Source organism: Prionailurus bengalensis, chromosome B1 (genome assembly GCF_016509475.1).
Source record: "Prionailurus bengalensis isolate Pbe53 chromosome B1, Fcat_Pben_1.1_paternal_pri, whole genome shotgun sequence".
Classification (NCBI taxonomy): domain Eukaryota; kingdom Metazoa; phylum Chordata; class Mammalia; order Carnivora; family Felidae; genus Prionailurus; species Prionailurus bengalensis.
In genome coordinates this window covers 121,540,038-121,560,911 of record NC_057344.1, presented here as the reverse complement: position 1 = coordinate 121,560,911, position 20,874 = coordinate 121,540,038, and the positions used below count along the sequence as shown (strand labels likewise).

Genomic DNA, 20,874 nt, shown 5'->3' with positions numbered 1-20,874 from the left:
TATCCAGGAAGTGTAATAAACTTAAGAAAATGTAAGAATAACGTCAATATAATTTAATTAACAGATTTAAAAGTTGTTTTCCTGATTTAAGTTACGAAAAGTGGTAAAAAAAATGTTTGAAGTGACTATATTGTTGAAAGGAAGATGAAGGCTGGCATTGGAATTTTTTCTACACTCTTTGAAACAGAACAAAGTTTCTACCAAATTGTACTACCTGGCCACCCTGATATCACATGCTTCTTCTTCTTCTTCTTCTTCTTCTTCTTTTTTTTTTTTAAAGAATGCACGAGACAGTCAGAGCCAGGAGAGGACAGAGAGAGAGGAGAGAGAATCTTAAGCAGGCTTCACGCTCAGTGCTGAGTCTGTCATGGGGCACAATCCTATGACCCTGAGATCATGACCTGAGCCGAAATCAAGAGTCGAATGCTCAACCAACTGAGCCACTCAAGCACCCCTCCCCACTACATGCTTCTTTTATGGCTTTTCTATTCTTCACAGGTATTATATCAGTGTATTCAGAGAAAAGTTTTATTTATTTATTTATTTATTTATTTATTTATTTATTTATCTATCTATCTTTTTTACAAGTGCTAAGAATCCACTTGAACCAAGCTTGCAAAGTGATGCTTTCATTTATCCTCGTTTCCTAGAGAAGTGATATAAACATCATAAACACATCAGACTGATAAATGAGAACGAACTGATAAATGAGAACATTTATGAACCAGATGTGCTCCAGAAAGCAAACCGTCCGTCCTCACCTGTAGAAGTACGAACACCCCCTGACTGTGTTGTGAGTGAAATGTTCCTGAGTCTTCTCATTTCCAAAATCCTCCAGGGGGTCTGACCACAGGATATCACACATAGGTCCATAAGCAGGTGGTTCTTTGAATCGGTCTAACTAAGAAAAATAGAAGACAGAGAACAAAATACTAATCTTTGGGCGCTTGGAATCCAGAAAATACAAGTGTTTTTGTGGTCCCTGACTTCCTCCCCAGCACAGTGCTTGGTGAACTGCCCGCTCCCTCTCTTCCTGTTGGCTTTCCTGCCTTCCTTCCTCCCCCTCCGTCCACACTTCATCTCTCTCCAGTTTGCCCTCTTTCCTTCTAATGAGTCTGTCTGTTGGCTGCCTTAATCTCTTCATCTCCCTCTTGTCTCCTCCTTAGTTCCTACTCTTTGATCCTTTTTTCTTGTCTCCTGGTTTACTTTGTATTTTTTCTTTCCCTCTTCCTTACTTATTTGATCTGAGTATTTCAGTCACTACCAGTTGATGTGACTCCGTGTTTCATTTCTTGAGGAGGAGCTTTTATTTTGTTTTACCTTTGGGCAAATCTCTATTACTGCCTCCACTAAACAGTGATTTAGAAAGCTGGATGGAGAACAACTTACAGTTTTTATATTTCACAATATGACTTTGAGAACAAACGGCTTTCATTTGAAGAGCAGCCACTTGTTATATGACATTCTGGACAGTCACTATTAGGGGCTATCTACGTTTCGAATTAAAGTACAAGCCAGCTGTAGTTTATCTTAGTAGGTACAAACCAAGAGGAATGATAAGCAGTCAATAAACCCAAATTTAGCTGGTCGTTCTTCAGCTCACAGTTCCAAGCTTTATAGTTTCACCAAAACCCTCATATGAAATCCATTTTCCAGCTATAAATGTTCAGCAAGGTCATATTTCAGTTTAAAAAGGTGTATTTAGAAAGTAAGAGCAATATAATAACTGGAAATGACACCTCACCAACAATTTTAGAACACTGTCACTTTCCTGTAGTTTATTCTGATTTAACTGCAATTAGAGAATCTTTGGTGAGGTTAGCAGATATTATACAGTCTCTTGAAAAAAAAAAAGCATAAAACAGCTATGAAAACCTATTAAAAACTGATATTCTTCATATTCAATATTTTAATATTTTTTCAAAAACCCACAGGGAAAGGGGAATATATAAGCTTGGCAGCCGATCACATTCTTTTTCCTGAGACATAAAAGGTGATGTAAATAATGGTTTTGCTACACACCATTTTTTACTAATACCTAAAAAGAATGAAGCAATATCTCACATTTTCAACACTCAATGAAAAACTTCAATAAGCCAAGACCCACCATATTTCAACCATTATGTTATCCATAAAATATTCATTGCAAATTTAGACTTGTTTAAGAGACTTAAATAATTTATGCTTTTGGAACAATTCATCCAAGAAAAATAACGCTTGTGAAAATACAGAATTTCTTTCTAAGAAAGAAGAACTTATTACAGGCGTAGAACAACAAAGAAGGGGAGTCTTTCTGATTACTATGAATTCCCAGCTGAAGTTTTGATAAGGCAACCAGAATACAGAAGTTATTCTGGAAAAGTTACGGAGTGCATTCTAAAACACTAAGAATAAATAATTGTAAAATTAATTAGGTAAAGTTAAGTGTGGTGGAAACTGTAACTGACATAGGGCAAAAGGAAAACCCAAGAATCTTTTTGTGGCTAATGTTAGAGCTTAATGATGTATATGAAAATTGAACAGAATATCTGAAATATGCCAGAAAGTAAGTTTTGGGGATAGCGGGCGATAGCTTTAAATTTTACTTAACTTATGATAAGTTTAGTTAATATTGCAAACGTCTACCATATTAAAGAACCCATGCAGAAAGTGAATTTCTCCTTGAATTTCATGACTACGATTCAGTGTCACGTCTTTATCATACTTTAAACAGAGCGCAAATACCAATGCTCTGTGTTGATTAAAAGATTGTCTCTTCCACTACATAAAAGGATCTCACATTATCTCATATTACTACATATTCTCAAGACAAAGATACTTTCATATTCAATCTAACTAATCTTTTCGCTGGCTAAAACAACATTAAGAGCCAATTTTAACTAAAAAATACCTCAAAAAATCAACTTTCACCTCATTACTCAATACAACCAATGGAATATCATCATCACCTTTGTTAGACTGTTATTTTAAAGTTTTAAGTTGTGAAAAGAGTAGATTTTCAAAAAAAAAATGATGATATAGACACATTTTAAAGGTCAAGCTGTGATTTTTCCCAAGAGCAAAGGAACATTTTCTAGCTATAATATACTATGAATATATAATGGGTTGCTTGAAACGAGCCAAAGGGAAATGAAAAGGCATATATATTTTTGGCAATCAAATTATTATACATTTCAATGACACATCACATGGTAAAATGAACCCTGAGGTTTTTGAGATAAAAACTCTTCCAAGTACAAATATATTTCCCTTTCTAAATAAAAGTGAGTACAAAGAAGAGATTCATGGTCACTTTAAATCACTTGAATTCAAAAGGATAAAGTTAGTGAAAACGACAGGGAAATTCAGGTCTTCTATTTCTTAATGAAGCATGCAGAATGATGAGTCTTGGAAATAACAGAACTTACTTTTCTGATATCATCTAAAGTGTTAATCTCTGGAGACAAACCGCCGTGGACACACAGGAACTGTTGGTTCATCAGGGCAGCCAGGGGCAGGCAGTCAAAGGCATCCATACAGGCATCATATACGCGTTCTGAATACTTTATTTTACCTTTTAAGACATGATTTAAAAACAAATACTTGACTCTCAGGATTTCCTAGCTAGGATCATTTCACTGAAATCGTTTTTTAATGCTTCCTTCCTAGAATCATACTATGAGCATATAACTGCACACCGCAAAGTTCCAAAATGTGATTAAACAAGACGTCGTGAAGACATATTATCGCAGGTTTTACCCACTATGGGAAAGTGTAATGTTCCTACGAAACCTTGTGTAAGCTGAAATGGAGTAGAGCAAAGAAGCAATTATCATTAATTCATATAGAAGCATTTTTGAGCATTCCCAGGTCCAAAAAAAATAACCTCTTAGGCTTTTCTGATATCTTCAGACACTACTTGTAACAGATGCACAAAACAAATGGAGATAAAGTACAGAGGCTCACAGACACAGTTCAAAGCTATGGCGGCGTGAAGGTGCGGGGCTGAGTGTAGTTCCCAGGGAAGGGGCTTGGCGGGACCACTCATTGCTCAGGGTGAGCACTGCCTCTGTTAACTGCTTGCTGCAAATTTAACATTGAACCCTATTTTTGTTTTTCACCTTTCCTCCTAAAAGCAAAAATTCTCCTTGGGTTTCTTTTGGTTAGCAATAGCAAGTACTATTGTACGTCTTTCATGAAAGCAAAGTGACATAAGACACCCTTTGGAAAGGCAGAGAATACCTGTGTTAATCTTTATATCTACTGTTGTAAATTTTTGTTGTTCATCCACATTTTAAGTTTGTAGTAACCTTTTCTACAGCAGAGGAGAGAACTTTTGTATACATCCTCACTGTTCATCTGCAGATGTAGCTCAAAATTACATATACAAAAACTAGGAGACCAACAGAAATGTGGCCAGAAAGCTGGTTAAGTTTTCTGAGTGATCTTAGAGAAAAGGAGATGGCAAGAAATTTCCTAAAGTTGTTTATGTGCCACTGCACGTTGCTTTTCCCTTGTTGACTTATGTCTAATGTTTTGAAAGAAGTCTCTGCACTCCATTGAAAATGAGCCTAAATGACAGAGAGAAATTTGTTTCACTAGACAATAGGGAAAATTAAAGACAGGAGGAAAATAAAATTTATGCAAAGTAGTCCTCACTCCTAGTATTTATGTCTAAAGGAAGACGTCATCTTTAATTTGGTCAAATCCACTAGAGGCTAGTAAATCTATTGAGTCCAAAAAGAAGCTCAGTTGAATTTTCCCTCCATCTGTTTTTCTTGAGTGATTTGAGATTTTGAAAGGGTAAAATTCTTTCCCCGAATTGTAGTATTCTGGCTTTTTAAAAAAAAAAAACTAAGTTAATGATTGTTTCTTAGGACAAGTCACGTCAAATATTAACTCAACATTTTAGGTCACTTTATAGAAAATTTATAATGTAAAAATAAATTCTGAGTTCTCTTCATGATCCATGCTTAGAAAGAGATACAGAGTAACATAAAATAAAATAGTGTCATTTTTTAAGTTTTTGGCTTTTAAGCAATGGATCCTATTATCATGTGCTCCCAGTGTGGGTTAAAATGACGATTTAGCACAAATGGTGTTAATGGAAGAAGCTTGAAGTATACTTACATTCTTGTTTAAATGTGAAATACTCTGTTAGATGTCTACATTCATGATTTCCACGAAGTAAAAACAGTGTTTTGGGGTAAAGAATTTTCAAGGCCCACAAATACAGCACACACTGAAAAAATAAGAATAACATAAAAATAAATATTTCCCTGTTACACTTAAGCACCCCATTGCTCACATAGCACGAAGACATGAACTGATGTGCTACTGTGACTGGAAGACCCCAAAAGGCTAGGCCTTATTAAGGAGGGTATTAAAAATCAAATAGAAAACATCACTTTAGTACAAAGCCAAGGCTTATCTATACCTAAAATACATACATGCACTGGGAATCTATGTACCACAAGAGAACAATGGACTTTACAGGGTCTATTGGTAGAAGCCTGAATGAAGACATCCTAAAAATGTACCAGCGTAAAAGCATGAGAAGAAACGTAATTAGCAATCAATAAATAAAGACACCTCTCTTTATAAAAAAAAAAAAATTAAATCAGGTAACAGAAATGGAAGAATTGGGAAGGAAAGGCAGGACAAAATTTAGAACTAAACAATATCAGGTTCAGGTTGATTGGGATTGGGTCTCCACTTTCAATTATGTTCTCTTCTTCACTAGCCTTCTTCTCCCTTATCACCTTGTCGTTTATTTCAGTGCCTTTGGTATACAAAGCCTTAAGTTTTTGGTTTGTTTGTTTGTTTGTTTTGTATGTAAATATAATTAAACTGAAGGCCAGGGAATCTCACTACACATGCTGCTAATAACTACGGGAAACATTTCATATATCTTACAACTTTCAAATTAATTACTTGGGTATTGCAGTTTGTGTAAAAAATAAAGGTCTTTTGAATTCACCAGGTTTGGAATAAACCAACATTGACATAGTCATCCTGAAGTGTGCATTAAGATAATTGAGATACTCAAGTACGAACATCAATTTCATTATCCTCCACTGGCATTCATCAAGAACCCACAGGAAAGAGAAAACCACTCTTCAAAAACAAGTATGCTTTTTTATCCTCATTAAGTTTATGTTCTAAAAGTGAGTCAAAAAGATACAAAACCACAAAAATAGGGAGGCAAGTCTGAGTCTGATTAGTTAAGTCTTAAACCAAAAAACATACAGTATTTTCCTTTTTATAAAGAGCTTTCCAACATATAGTAAATATGCCAGAGTATGTCCACTGGGAAAAGCTACTGGTGATTCATTTGTTGTGATACCTGTGAAGAACAATCACCTCTGTCAGCTTATATGATGATTTATTAAATGAATGGAAATAATTACATTTGAATATACAGCCCAAGTCTTGGCGAAAATACTACTTATCAAAGCAAGTATGTATTACTGTGTTTTTCAAGATATTGTTTCCAACTGTGTAATTATGATTGAAGTAAACAAAAATAATGAGTTGACATCAAATTTTATGTATATGATACCTTAATTAATTTTCTAATTATCATTTTCTAATTATAGCTATTAGCTGAAGTTCACATGACAAATGATATTGCTATTTCTGAACAGCTGACCAGATGGTCTCTACAAGTGAGCCTTAAGTCATGATGGTCTGTCGATGGTGCATATTCCGTGTTATCCTCAGTGAGCAGTATGGTGGTTCAATGAGGCTCTGATCGCTGTGTGTCTGGCTGTAGAGGTACACATACATGCTTTTATAAAAGGAGTTTGTATTACTTGAACTTGTCTCACATTTCAGAGAAGATATTTATAAACCATTATTAATGTCAATGAGATAACTATTCCTAATTTAAACTTTATAAAGTTGAACCTTAATATTAAAGAAATACACACACACACACACACACACACACACACACACACACTTTCATACTGGTTGTTAACTTTGGATTTCTAGTTTGGAATAGGATGGGAACGTAAAGTCTTTTGTAAATTATATTTACTTATTAAAATTGTTGTATCTAACATATTATATTTACATACTGAGAAAGAGCATATGTTTTGGCCATACCACAGCCACTTTCAGAAAAGATTTTCTTGCTGTTATTGTTGTTTTTACTAAAGTATAACTTATACGCAGTGAAGTGCACATATTTTAAATATACCAGTCAATGGGTTTTTATATATGTAAACTCTTATGAAACTACTAACCAAATCCAGTTACATTTCAGCACACAGAAGGCTCCCTTGGGCCTCCTCCTAGTCAATATCCTTTTGGAAATGGAACCACAACAGTGAACTCTTCAGATTAGCTTTGCCTGTGAGAATCCTAAAGCAAAGCTATTATTTTTCCAACTAAAATCTAAAACACAATTTTCTAGCCCCAGTCAAGTGCTAGAGGAATCACATTTGAGGACCCACGTTTTCTCCTCTGCCGACTGTTAAAAATCTCGTTCCGAAACTAGCGCACAGCTTTATCGACTCTAGTTTTAATTCCTGTAGCTTTTTCATAACTGAAACCTCAAAGAACCATATGGGAATATTTAATGATATGTTTATCATACTTATTTACCTTTTCAGTGATTCAATCCACATTTAAAATGCCTTATTATTTAATGGATATAAAGCACTTAGTATACAGTAGGAGTTTAAGAAATACTAGTTCCTTTCCTATAAAAGAGAAGGAAGACAGGAACACAGAAGGGAGGGAAGGAGGGAAGAAAAGAAAGGAAAGGAAAAAAGAGAAAAGAAAGGGAGAAAGAAAAAGAAAGAGAGAAAGAAAACATAACTCAATTTCCAAATTCTTGGCTCAACATACCCTAACAATAAGAATCCTGTTTTCACATTTTATGTCCTTCTCCCCTGTGGCAAGAATAAAATATATTCTCAAACGCTGAATAAAACCACAAATGCAGCCAATATGGAAGAAGTGGCATGGTAAATGAAAGGGCAAGAGTGGATTGGAGAGTGGAGCCCTGCCAGCCTTCGCCCTCAACATCTGGTGGGAGAGCACTGCCAAGCACAACACTGTCTTGCTGGCCACCATTCTACCATCTAAACGTTCTGGAGACCTGTCGATCTTCAGCAAAATCATAACCTGACATGATTTTTAAAAGGGAAATCTCTTTAACAAAAAATGATCACAATCGGCGTGCCGGGGTGGCTCAGTCGGTTAAGCCTCGGACTGTGGCTCAGGTCATGAGCTCATGGTCCATGGTTCGAGCCCCTTGTCAGGCTCTGCGCTCTTACAGTGCGCATTCTCTCTCTCTCTCTCCCTCTCTCTCCGCCCCTCCTAACTCCCACTTTCTCTCTCTCAAAATAAATACATAAACTTAAAAAAAAATTATCACAACCAAAAAGCAAGTGAAACGCAAATTCGTTAAATAATTGGTTATTTTCATATACGTGGTATGAGGTGGCAAATTTGAATAAGATTTTCGCTGAAGTGATCGGTTACGGTGGAAACAGAGATGCAAGTTACACTGGCCTTTCCTCATTGTGACATGTAAATTCATTGCACTAATAACTCGCAAGTGGACCTTCACTGTCTTTCCAGTGCTACCCTGAACAATTAAACAAATATTTACAATTAGCTTTTAAATTTAGCTTTAAATACTTAAAACTTTAAAAGCTTAAAATTAGCTTTTAAAAACGAAACACTGAGCCTCCTCTATATTTTTATTCATTTCCATCACAGACCTGGTTTTCACCTGTTTAACTTATCCATCTTTCCCAATGCACCAGCGCTAAGGATATCATTGTGCTAAGAATATCATTTTCTTTATTAGTTTCACTGGTTCACTGATAACAGCAGTGCAATGATTTATTCTGTATTGTATGCCTTTTTTTTTTTAATGATGAGTCTTCTTGAAAACTGGCACAGGGAAGTCGAGAAAGAGGGAAAAGAGAGAGAAAGTGAAAAAGAAAATATACGGCTCCAGATCTCTATCAACCAGCTTTCGAAAATACCCAAGCTGGGATACGCACCAATCAGAAGGGATGTCTCTTAGTCACAGGACAATGAAGCGAAGGATGTATATCGGTTGGGAGAAGATCCAAACTCCTGGAATGTCAAACACACCGCCTCTCAGGCATTCTTTGCCTCCTCTGACAAGCATGCAGAGATGCAGCAGAGTAATAGCAATGCACTACAAAGGCCATCGTGGCAGGGAGACAGCAGACAATTCCTTCCTCATGTCTGTGGCATCACTCTGTCACCTGACATCCCTTGCTGTCCCGTTCGCTTGTTATTCTCAGGCAGAAGCACAGAACATTGCCTGCCTTGCTGTGGTTCATTTAAGCCTGGGAGTTCATAGCGAATAAACACAACAGCTCTTCACGCTTACATGTGTTTGAGGCCCGGGCTGAGACCTGGATGTAAGTACAGCGGGAGGGGCTAGCCCACTACAGAGCCCACTGCCAGGCCGTGCAGTGCAGAATGGCGAGAGCGGGAACCTGAGGAAGCGACTAGAAGAAAACAGCTGTGCGTGCCTCCGTTTGCAGTTCTGAGTTTTTCTCTGCATTCTCAGACGCACGCACTCAGACGTGGACCTCCGTATGCACGTATGCCTGATCAGAGAGGTGCAGGAGCATATTGCAATCACCACACAGAGGGTGATGTTTGGTAGGGGACGAATTATTACCCCAAATAAAATGATCTCTTTCATCGCTCCTCAAAAACACACTTGTTTCATTTGGGCTAACTTTGTGGGGAACGATTTCTAATCTTGGCAGAAAGAGAAGGTGGTGGGAAGGGATGGGGAGGGGTGCAGAAAATGAACTCCATGTACTGCCCACAGCTTATTACCTAGTACCTGAAAATACTACCCGGCAGGGACTGTATGAAATCTGAACCCCCTCTTCAAAGGTGATTTGGTAAGATTAAACATAAGTGGCTCCTCTTTGCCTGGAGGACAGTCAAAAAGAATACCTGCAGGGGAGTCCTGAATTATTGAGATGCATCAAGAACCTTTTGAAAGCTGTTAGGATAGTACACGCTGGAAAACTGAGCTCTTGTTGTAGGAATTTTCTTAAACCAGCAGTGTCGTGCTCAAAGAGAGTATTTTATAATCAATGATGTGACCTTCAGACTTTAGAGGTAGGGGAGAGGGTTGTGTGTTCACGCTTGTACATGTATGAGCGAATAAGAAAGTCTGTATCAGTGTCTGCATTACTGTGGTTTGCTTAGCGGATATATGGCCAAGGCATGGGGTGTAGTGGAAAGAGCACAAATTTCTTTCTTTCTTTTTTTTTTTTTTAATGTTTATTTGTTCTTGAGAGAGACAGAGAGAGAGAGGGCATGAGGGAGGGAGGGGCAGAGCGAGAGAGGGAGACACAGAATCGGAAGTAGGCTCTAGGCTCTGAGCTGTCAGCACAGAGCCTGATGCGGGGCTCAAACTCACCAGCGGTGAGATCATGACCTGGCCGAAGTCAGACGCCTCACCGATCGAGCCACCCAGATGCCCCGAAAGAGCACAGATTTCTAACCCCAGCACTGTCATTTACTGTGTGTGACTCTCTGAGCTTTGGTTTTCACATACACAAGAGGAAGACATTTACATGCTCCTTGCAGAGCGGTGAGGAATAAATGAGATCACGTATACCGGGCAAACAATAGCATTTCAGCATGCAAACAATGTCAGCTTCCTTAATCCACAGTTAAGAACCCCAAAGGGTTCTCAGTAAACACATTTTATAGAAATGTCTGTTCTATTTTAAATGTGGTGATATCACTGAGCCATCCCCCAAACCCCTCAAAGGTCACAGTCTAATAAAAATGGATCATTTTCATAGATGAGGCCTTCAGATTTTTGTTATTTCTGTATGCCTGTGGCAAGTCCCTGGAGCTGTACTCTAAGACACTTAGAGTTTAATTAAAGAGCTGTTTATGAAGACAGGAACTCTGGTATATGGATCTTAGACCTTTCAAATGGCCTGATACTTACTTACATTTGCTATGCCACCAACATCTGGATTGATACTTTGATCCTTTGCTTGAATTTCAGAAGGTGCATATTATACAAAATATCACAACTTTCATAGTTCAAATATCTAGATTAACTGTAGACTAAAAAGAAATCTGACGAAGAGCAAGCTAGTGATTACTGCTTCTCAAGTTCTTTAATTTAAAGAGGCAGAGTTCTAAATAGGTCTAATTAGGGAGAGTTTAGGAAATTTCAAGTAATTTGAGGCCAGAGATACAGAAGCCTGAACTCGTTGAGTAAAAATTCAAAGGTAAATACACGCCAACAAGATTAAGAAATAATATTATCTAAAGATGGAGTTGGTGAGACAAAGAAGGAGAAGCCCAAACACGCCAACTGTTACTTAAGCAACATACACTGTAGTGCTTTATCTTTATTAGTAAGGGAACAGGACACAGTGTTAGTTCTGTGATTAAATTTTAGAAGATGACAAATTAAGTCGTTAAAAATCACAAATATTATGATATTAAAACAATTTGTCCAACATAGCACTCCATCATTTGGCCAATAAAAATACATCACTCCCAACAGGACGGACTTGAGCTTTCCCTAAGAAGATGAGCTTCGGGGCGCCTGGGTGGCTCAGTCGGTTGGGCATCCGACTTCAGCTCAGGTCACGATCTCACGGTCTGTGAGTTCAAGCCCCGCGTCGGGCTCTGGGCTGATGGCTCAGAGCCTGGAGCCTGCTTCCGATTCTGTGTCTCCCTCTCTCTCTGCCCCTCCCCTGTTCATGCTCTGTCTCTCTCTGTCTCAAAAATAAAATAAAATGTTAAAAAAAATTAAAAAAAAAAAAAAGAAGATGAGCTTCAAGGAAGGTAGAACACCTATTCCATTCATCCTCAGAATCTTACATAGGAGCACTTTACATATTAAATGAGTAAGATGAATTTAAGAGTCACTCAAATAATTTTTTGAAGCCTCTAAAGGCTTTCACACAAACACAATTTAAGCGAAGTAGAAGAAACATTTTACCTCCCATATCTGTTTTCTGCCTATCGCAGTTTTTCTCAAACTTGGCTCCATATTGAAATCACCTATGGCCATAGTAACAAATCTGGGCCCATGGGATGCAAGTCAAAGTAATTGTGCCACTTTTGGGAAAGATCCTTAGATAAGAAGACATGCCCTTCTCTTTTTCCTTTTCCTTCTGGCTGAATGTAACACGGCAGATGATGGGTGAAGCTGGTGTAGCTGTCTGGGGTGACAAGATAGTCTTTGGAATGAGCCCAGGCACCCCACACCCATCAGAGCAATGAGGCAGAAAGAACCTGGGTCCTGGCACCACGCTGGGTCACACCAGTTGGGTATTCCCATCTGTGGGCTTTTAATGGAGAGAGAAATAATCTTGTTCAAGCCACCGTTTTGTAGGTTTGCTGTTGTTGTTTTCTCTTGGCAGATACCAGCCCTAATGTGATAGGAAAGTCTCACAAAATTTATATTCAATCACCCTTCCCTAACAAGTTGGTCAAGTTCGCCCATGGATGAGATTTACGAAGTTGGCTAATTTCTTCCCCTGGACTTTTCTTGCTTCAATATCCTTCCTAGTTAATCTGACTTCTTTGATTCAGTCTGCCCCAGTCATGTCTACTTACAAAATTGTCCCACTTTTCTAAATTCCAATGACAATCATTTTCTGTACTTTTATCACAAGATTTAAATAATCAATTCAAATAATGGAATCCTGAATAACTGCCTCTTCTAGGCTTCTGATGCTATGTAGCTTTTTGTAGTTCTATTTTCCTAATATATTTAGGTTTCTAGAGAGCAAGGATATGCAGTTCTTTAAATTCTCCATAGTTCTGATTATGGTGCATAGACATTTTATGTTCAATAATACCACACTTGTTTACCAAGTGGAAGAAATACCAAAAATTTACTTTCTCCTTTTGGATGTATATACCCAAACCATCCCTTCTTCCCTCATCATCATGAATAATTAAGAAATGTATGATCCTTAAATACAGAAAGGGTTAATATATTGGTGAAAAGATGATATATACTTTTATAATGTATATAGACAATGACTATAGTTTCTCTCTCTGCATATATAGACTCGACAACCGAAGGTAAATCGAATAATCAAAACATAAAATTTGTATGACAGTCTTAAAAACAAAAGCTGTTTAAGAGTGATGTGTTCTTTGACATTAAATATTTCGATAGTAGGGGCACCTGGATGGCTAAGTCAGTTAAGCCTCTGACTTCGGCTCAGGTCCGTGAGTTCAAGCCCTGCGTCAGGCTCTGTGCTGACAGCTCAGAGTCTGGACCCTGCTTCAGATTCTGTGTCTCCCTCTCTTTGCCCTTCCTCTGCTCTCTGTCTGTCTGTCTCTCTCAAAAATAAATAACCATTAAAAAAATTAAAATATACTCTTATAGTAAATACAGTATTATGAAGAAAATTTAAAAACCTAGAATGAATCTTCTTTTATATGATTATTATGAATACATGATGTTGATGTGAGATTTCTGTAAAGTTGATTTCTCTCTGCATTAAGAATAATTACTTTCCTTTTAAACATTGTTTCCTTATTTTTTTTCTGAGAGCACATATAATGTCATGAGCTCTGCTTCTTAACATTCATCCTTATTTCAAATCATTTATTGTAATGAATATTTGATGAACCCTTTCTCTGTTTGAGACACCATATTAAGCACCAGGAAAAACAAACAAGTGAATAAAGCCAGGTTGTTGCCTGTATTTGGAATGTAATTTCTACTTACCCGAAGCAGATGCAGGAGGTTCTTCTGAGGAAGAACCTCTACTCAAAAGTTACCTGTTTTGTTCTAATTAATGAGTTTAATAAATTACCCTCGTTGGATGACAGATGCCAAAAAAGACAAAATACAGGGCTGGGAGTGTATTCACGCCTACTCACATATAACGGACACAGAGACACATGCACCTGGCTATCAATTTACAAAGGTAAGCTACTGCTCACAGTTTATAAGGCATAACCAGGAAACACATTCCTGCTTCTTCAATCAACTTTGATTAGTTCTGTCAACAGGAAATAGAATTATCTAATGTAAAATGTGATGTAATTGTTGCAAATATATAAAAGCATATATATAATAAAAGGTGTATACACACACACACACACACACATATATAAAATACGTATCTCTATGCACTAAAAAGCATATGGGAATCAACAGAAAATAGAATATGTAAATATCCCAAGAATTGAGGGTATTAAAGTTCTATTATAGACCAATAATTTTCTTAAACAAATAACATTTACCACTTTTAGTTTGCTAAGATATTGTTGATCCATTTCTGAATAGCTACAAAGAAATGATATAGACTTACTTCGATACTGAAGTACCCTCTGTCAACATAGTCCCCTAAGAAGAGGTAGCGAGTGTTGGCAGGAGATCCCCCCACTTCAAAAAGCTTCATCAAATCAAAGAATTGTCCATGGATGTCCCCACAAACTGAAAGAAACAAAGAAAATTCATTTTATGGTCACACACATTATGATTCGGGACGAGATTTGAAAAATTACAAAATGTGACAGTCAGAAGGAAAACAGAGCGCATCTTTGCGGAAACCTTCTTTTGCAAAACAGGAAAGCGAGACACAGATTGCAAAGTTAATTAGTGGCAGACCCGGTTCCAGCATCCAGGTCTAGCAATTCACAGATTAACTGCCAAAATGAAGATAATAACAAAAGTGACAGGTAGGCTTGTGCACTCAAGGATGCTGCACCACACACTGTGCTAAAAGTTTATGCACATTTTCTAATTTAACACTAAGAATGTCATGGGGGAAGTTCTCCCTTTTGCAGATAAGAGACAAGGCACAGAGAGGTTTGGTATTATCTCTATAAAACTGAGGTCTGAATAAATAAATGCTACGTGTCATTATCTCCTGAAGAAAAAGAAAGTTGATATGTATCATAAAAACTGTATTTCACTGAATCTAAAATGGCATCAATTATAACCCCATTAATTTATGTACCACTACGAAAGAAAAAAAAACCCCTCCCATTTAAATTTAAATTATAAAAGAACATTTTGTTTGTAAGATGTACTCTGATGTCAAATGTTAAAGTGAAAAAAATTGGAAAAAGGAAAAAACACTGTAAAATAGTACAAAAAACACTGGGAAATAATATTTAACTTTCTCACATTTTCCTTTAAACCAAATTTCTTGAAGGAGCTATGTAGTCTCTCGTTTTAAAAACCACTTACTTACTCATTACTCAGTATTTCACTTACTACTTTCAAAGCCCTAAAAAGTAAATATTATCCCCATTATACAGATGAGGAAACAGTGTGGCTAAGAGAGGTTATGTGGTTAAGCAAGATCACTATTACATATGGATGATTCAGGGTTTAAGTCTGGATCTGCCTAATTCAAAGCTTTTGCTGTCAATCATCATGTTATAGTATCGTTGATATTTTATGTATTTATATATGTATATATTTAATTTTTTACAATTTTATGCTTAAATGATGAACATGATGTAGCTATTTCTCAAACACAAAGAAGTTCACAGAATGAATATATCAGCAAACAGGAAATCAGGGGCATGCTATCTTAACCCATTCTATGCTGCAATCAATTTAAGATAAAAACATTTTAGTCTATCACCATCCCACCCCCCGCCTCTTGTTCACTAGATGTGGGTCTTCGCTATCTTAAATAGTCCAAGTTTCTTTCTTCCTTGGATTTCCACAGGCTGACTCTTTTTCATCCACCAGTCACGGGTACAAGGGGGTCTTTCTTGAACTAAATGAGTTGCCTCTGTCCAAAGTCATTCTTCACCCCATTAAGTTGTTTGGCTTTCTTCACAATACTTCTCACTATCAGGAATTATCTAGTTATTAATTTGCCTGCTGTTTCTTCCCTTACCTTTCTCATTGGAATATAACCTCTGTAAGGTTGTATAACTTGCCAATCTTGGTCACTGTATCCGCAGTGCTGAGAACAGCACCTCCCACCTGGTAGGCACACAAGAAACACGTGCCACCTCAGGATTCTTCCATTGGGCCTACTCTGTGCTAAATTTGGAAACCCATTAACTAAGAAGTCATAGATTTAAAAAAAAAAATTAATGTTTATTTATTTTTTGAGAAAGAGAGAGAGAGAGACAGAGGGCAAGCAGGGGAGGGGCAGAGAGACAGGGAGACACAGAATCTGAAGCAGGCTCCAGGCCCTGAGATGTCTGCACAGAGCCCGATGCGGGGCTCAAACCCATGAACCGGGAGATCATGACCTGAGCTGAAGTTGGATGCTTAACCAACTGAGCCACCCAGGCGCCCCAAGGAGTCAGACATTTTGAGGTGCCCTTGGGATTGACAGGACTGAATGACAGGTTTGCAGAGTGAGCTCTGGTGCAAGCCAAAAGCTTCCAACTTGTCTGAGATGCTTGTTTTAAGCCTTTTAAGTCACAGCTTTCAAACCAGTGTGCAGCGAGACTGGAGTAGAATGTGGGACCTCCACGCATCCGATGGTGGTTTCCTTACCTGGTTCTACATCAGAAACACATGGGAGGTTTGGAAACTACAGATTCCTGGGCCATGAATAAAAATCTCCAGAGATGCATATTTAGAACCAGCTCTTAGATGAGTTTTATCTAGTCAGTGAGACGAAAGAGAGTTACACTTTTGAGCCTTTGTGGGCACACTCAGCCCTCATTCTGCACGTTTGTCTGGTTTTCCTCACGGCGATTATATGTAGGGGAGATACCTATTTGACAGGTAACTTCTTTCAATGCTCATTCCATGTCGGTGTTAGAGTAGGATTTCCTATGACATGAAAGGATAATATTGAAAGGAGTATTTGATCGAGTCTAGGAGAAAGATGAATCTGAGAAAAGTGATAACAAAGAGCAAAATTCCTTTGGGCTTCTGAATGTATCTATTCCTTGTACCTTGTGCATTTCAGTTTTAAGATAAAAGATCTGGGGCGCCTGGGTGGCGCAGTCGGTTAAGCGTCCGACTTCAGCCAGGTCACGACCTCGCGGTCCGTGAGTTCGAGCCCCGCATCAGGCTCTAGGGCTGATGGCTCAGAGCCTGGAGCCTGTTTCTGATTCTGTGTCTCCCTCTCTCTCTGCCCCTCCCCCGTTCATGCTCTGTCTCTCTCTGTCCCAAAAATAAATAAATGTTGAAAAAAAAATTTCAAGATGAAAGATTTATCCTGAAATCCTAATAGCTGGGAACATTCACTATTTTGATATCAAATTTCAGGATGAAACTGATGACCACATTTAGGTACCCAAGAGGATATCGGGTGGCGTCACACAGAAGGGAAGGTTACCTCTACGTGATGGTAAGAGAAAGGTATAGCCAGGTAGTTTCCTCTATATGATGCTGTGGCCCCCACCTACCATCCTCTCGGGTACCCGAGACACTGGTGTCCAGTATAAAAAATGCCAGCTAATGAGGCAAGCTGTCTTGTTTGCTCACATTGTCCAATTCTCCAGGTGGCTGGGCCCTTTCATCTCCACTCTCACTTGGTTTTAATAGTACTTCTAAAAAACAGCCAGTCTTTGACAAGTTCTGTTATACCTTCACGGCAAGCTTATTCTTCATCAACATAGCCCTATTTCCTGCAATCCCCTAGCTTCCCATTATTGTCTTGTCATTCCCGATGGAACACTGCTGGCAGACAGAGTACTCAACTAGGGGCCAGCACTGAAAGGCCTATCATACTGAAAAGCCTCCAAAAATATAGAAACGCAATACAGGTAATAAAGTTATTCCTACCTGGGGGCACCTGGAAGCTCAATTTGTTAAGCCTCTGACTCATGATTTCAGCCCAGCTCATGATCTCATGGTTCATGGGTTTGAGCCCCACACCCCGGCTCTGTGCTGGCAGTGCAGAATCTGGGATTATTCTCTCTCTCTCTCTCTTTATCTCTCTCTCTCTCCCCACACCCTCTCTCTTTATCTCTCTTAAAATAAACTTAAAAAATTAAAAATTTTCAAAGCATTCCTATGTCCATGAAAACATCCGTTCATCTGGCTAAACATTCCCCCCAAATATATATTATATCTTCAATAGATTATTCAGACAACTGCACATATTTCCATCAACAATGCATAGAATTATGGAATTAATAAAATGAGCACATCAAAGATAATGAAATAAAACAAAGTTTTTTTTTTTTTTTAATTTCACTTGGATACCCTTATCCAAGAGTAACCTGATGTGCCACACAACATGATGGCTGTTTTTTCCCTATAAGCTATAGGTCTACATTTGTTTTTATGCTGGAGAGGCAGGAACTCTATTAGTTTATACAGCGCAGGTATACTAAGCAGTTAAAGCTATTTGGTGACCTTCTTGGTTCTTTTCCCTAAGCGGGATTGACTGCATGACTTTGCAAGTGGCTACTCTAACATTCTCAGTACAACTAAATGGTGGAAGAGTGACCAACCTCCTGTGATGCTTCCATATTTATTACTTTTTGCTCTTCTACTATCAGGAAACACATAAATTATGCCTAAATAACCAAGCACTAAGTAATACTTCAGCAAACAATTACTGTTAAGTAATTGCCTTTTACTGTTGCTTCCCTGCCCACGATAACTCTCAGCCCACTGAAAATAAAACTTTACTGGAAATGATTCTCACACCCGAGTGGTACCAACTTCTTATCTAAGTCTTCTGACGGGGAGTACGGCATTTTGAAGTATAAAACAGAGAATAACAAACAGAGAGGATCTGTCTTTATCGCTTAAGGAAGGGAATAGCTTTTATTCTTAATATCATTTCTGGAGAGCTAGTTGTGAAGCTTTGAAAAGCTTTGAAAGCTTTGAAAAGGCTTGAAAGTTCAAGTATATATAAATATAAGTAAATAAATATAAATAATAATATAAATATAAATATAAATATGTATGTGTAGATGCATGTGCATGTGCACACGTGTAAAACTACCCACCACAAAGGAGGAATTATTTGGAGATGAGTGGTCAGCGTAGCAGTTAAGGAGTCATTTAACAAGTTCAAGACCTTACTCACTGTATAGGACAGCAAACTAGTGCTACAGAGAAAGTACAATAAACAACTGGGGCAGTGACAAGAGACTCTTTGTAGTTAGCTGAGTAAATTCTTGTAATCTAAAAGCTGGACAATGAATCAGTCACAGGGCAAGTCTAAGAGTCCCTAAAACCAGCACACTGGTAAGTAGAGGAGATAATGGCCAGCATATTAAGGACAAACAGGCTCTTGAGGAAATAATCTCAGGCAGAGGAGAGAGGGAGATCATCATGACCAGGGACTAAGGCCTTGCATTTCCTGCCTAGAGATATGCTGGAAACTGTATTTAGAAAGGATAGATGTTCGGTACAAAAACCATGTGTCTATTCTATGTATAATTAGGTATGCACACCATAATTAAATTAGTGAATCAGCAAATAAGTATGTCCATATTATAATTTAATTATTTTTTCAAAGAATTCCATAGTTTCTAAGTTCACATGGGCAATTAAATTACTACATGAAAAAATGTAAACAGTAGACAGTACTGAACACACCAGGATGAGGTCCCAGTATAATTGCTATACAACTGACAGTTCGAAAAGGACTCTGACAAAACTGTCATCCTGAGTAGGAGTCATATTGGCAAATATAATATAAAATAAACACTTTCATGTAAAGCTACTTAAAATAGTTTTTTTTATTTTTTTAAAAAATTAATGTTTATTTTTGAAATAGGGAGAGAGAGAGTGTGTGTGTGTGTGAGCAGAGGAGGGGCAGAGAGAGAGGGAGACACAAAATCTGAAGCAGCTCCAGGCTCTGAGCTGTCAGCACAGAGCCAGATGCAGGGCTCGAACTCACAAACTGTGAGATCGTGACCTGAACCGAAGTCGGACACTTAACTGACTGAGCCACTCAGGCGCCCCCAAAATAGTTTTGAATTAATGTTCACACTCACACATTTGGTCTTGTTTTCATGCCTATATATATAAAAAAAATCCATCAAAGAACATCATTGGGTCAACTTCTTACTGACACTAAACAAAAATTTTATAATGTCATATAGCATTCCAAGTTAAAGAAAACTTACACAAATTAGAATGTTTGGGGACAGAGGAGTAAGTTGTTAAAAACAGACAAACAGACAGCATTTCAAAATCGCATCAAAATCGTGATTTAGAAGTCAAGTACTTTGAATTCTTGACTCCTTATTTTTCTAGAAGGACCATTTAGTTCCGCCAAAAGACTGTCTTTTATCATCTGGGAAGACTTGAATTAAGTAGAGTAACTTCTTATACAAGTTTTTCCAGTTCATACTAAACTAACAGTTTATAATTTTTCTTTTAGAAAAGACGTTACTGATTTGCACAGCAATTTTCACCATCAGAGTTCCACTGTACTTTCAGCTTCATTGACTTCAACCCAATATTTTTTTCCATAATAGCCACATTTTCCCAAGACAATAACATTTGTAATGTTAAGGAACTAACATGTCTAATTCTCAGCATGAGGGGATTAATCTACTAAACTTATTGGTTTGATTTTTGAATCTTCTGTCAGCCGCAATTTATACTTTTCCACAATTTACAATTCTGCAGAGAAAGATGTTGCATTTGGAGGTTTGTTACAGGTTAAAGACCACAAGTACCACAAGGTACCCCAAGTACCTATCTGTTTCCCCCTGTTGATAATCCAGGCTCAGGCAACCTTTCATGAATGATAAATAAGTTCAAGTACAAACCAGCCAGCCTGAATTTGTGTCATTCATTAGCAGAGTGTGTAAACTTCTGAAATCAGGCAATTACGAACATAAAAGTGAGTTTTATTATGGCATTCACTTATTGCTGAAAACTTTCATCAACTGTAAAATAAAGAAAACAAGAAAAAACAAAGGGGTCTAATCCACTCCAGATGTATACTTCAAAATAATATTTTCTCCATA

The 20,874-nt window shown here is 37.7% G+C and overlaps 1 protein-coding gene across 2 annotated transcripts in view; it reads right to left on the bottom strand.

Annotated features, from left to right (window-relative positions):
* The window catches only part of PPP3CA (protein phosphatase 3 catalytic subunit alpha), a 328,963-nt gene that overhangs the window by 65,953 nt on the left and 242,136 nt on the right, over positions 1-20,874 (bottom strand). For both annotated transcript variants that reach the window (XM_043571713.1, XM_043571717.1), the window contains exons 3-6: positions 14,313-14,437; positions 5,110-5,221; positions 3,408-3,553; positions 762-901 (exon numbers count right to left, since the gene is read on the bottom strand). In XM_043571713.1, the coding sequence (XP_043427648.1) occupies positions 762-901; positions 3,408-3,553; positions 5,110-5,221; positions 14,313-14,437 (523 nt within the window). The remainder of the gene's footprint in view (positions 1-761; positions 902-3,407; positions 3,554-5,109; positions 5,222-14,312; positions 14,438-20,874) is intronic.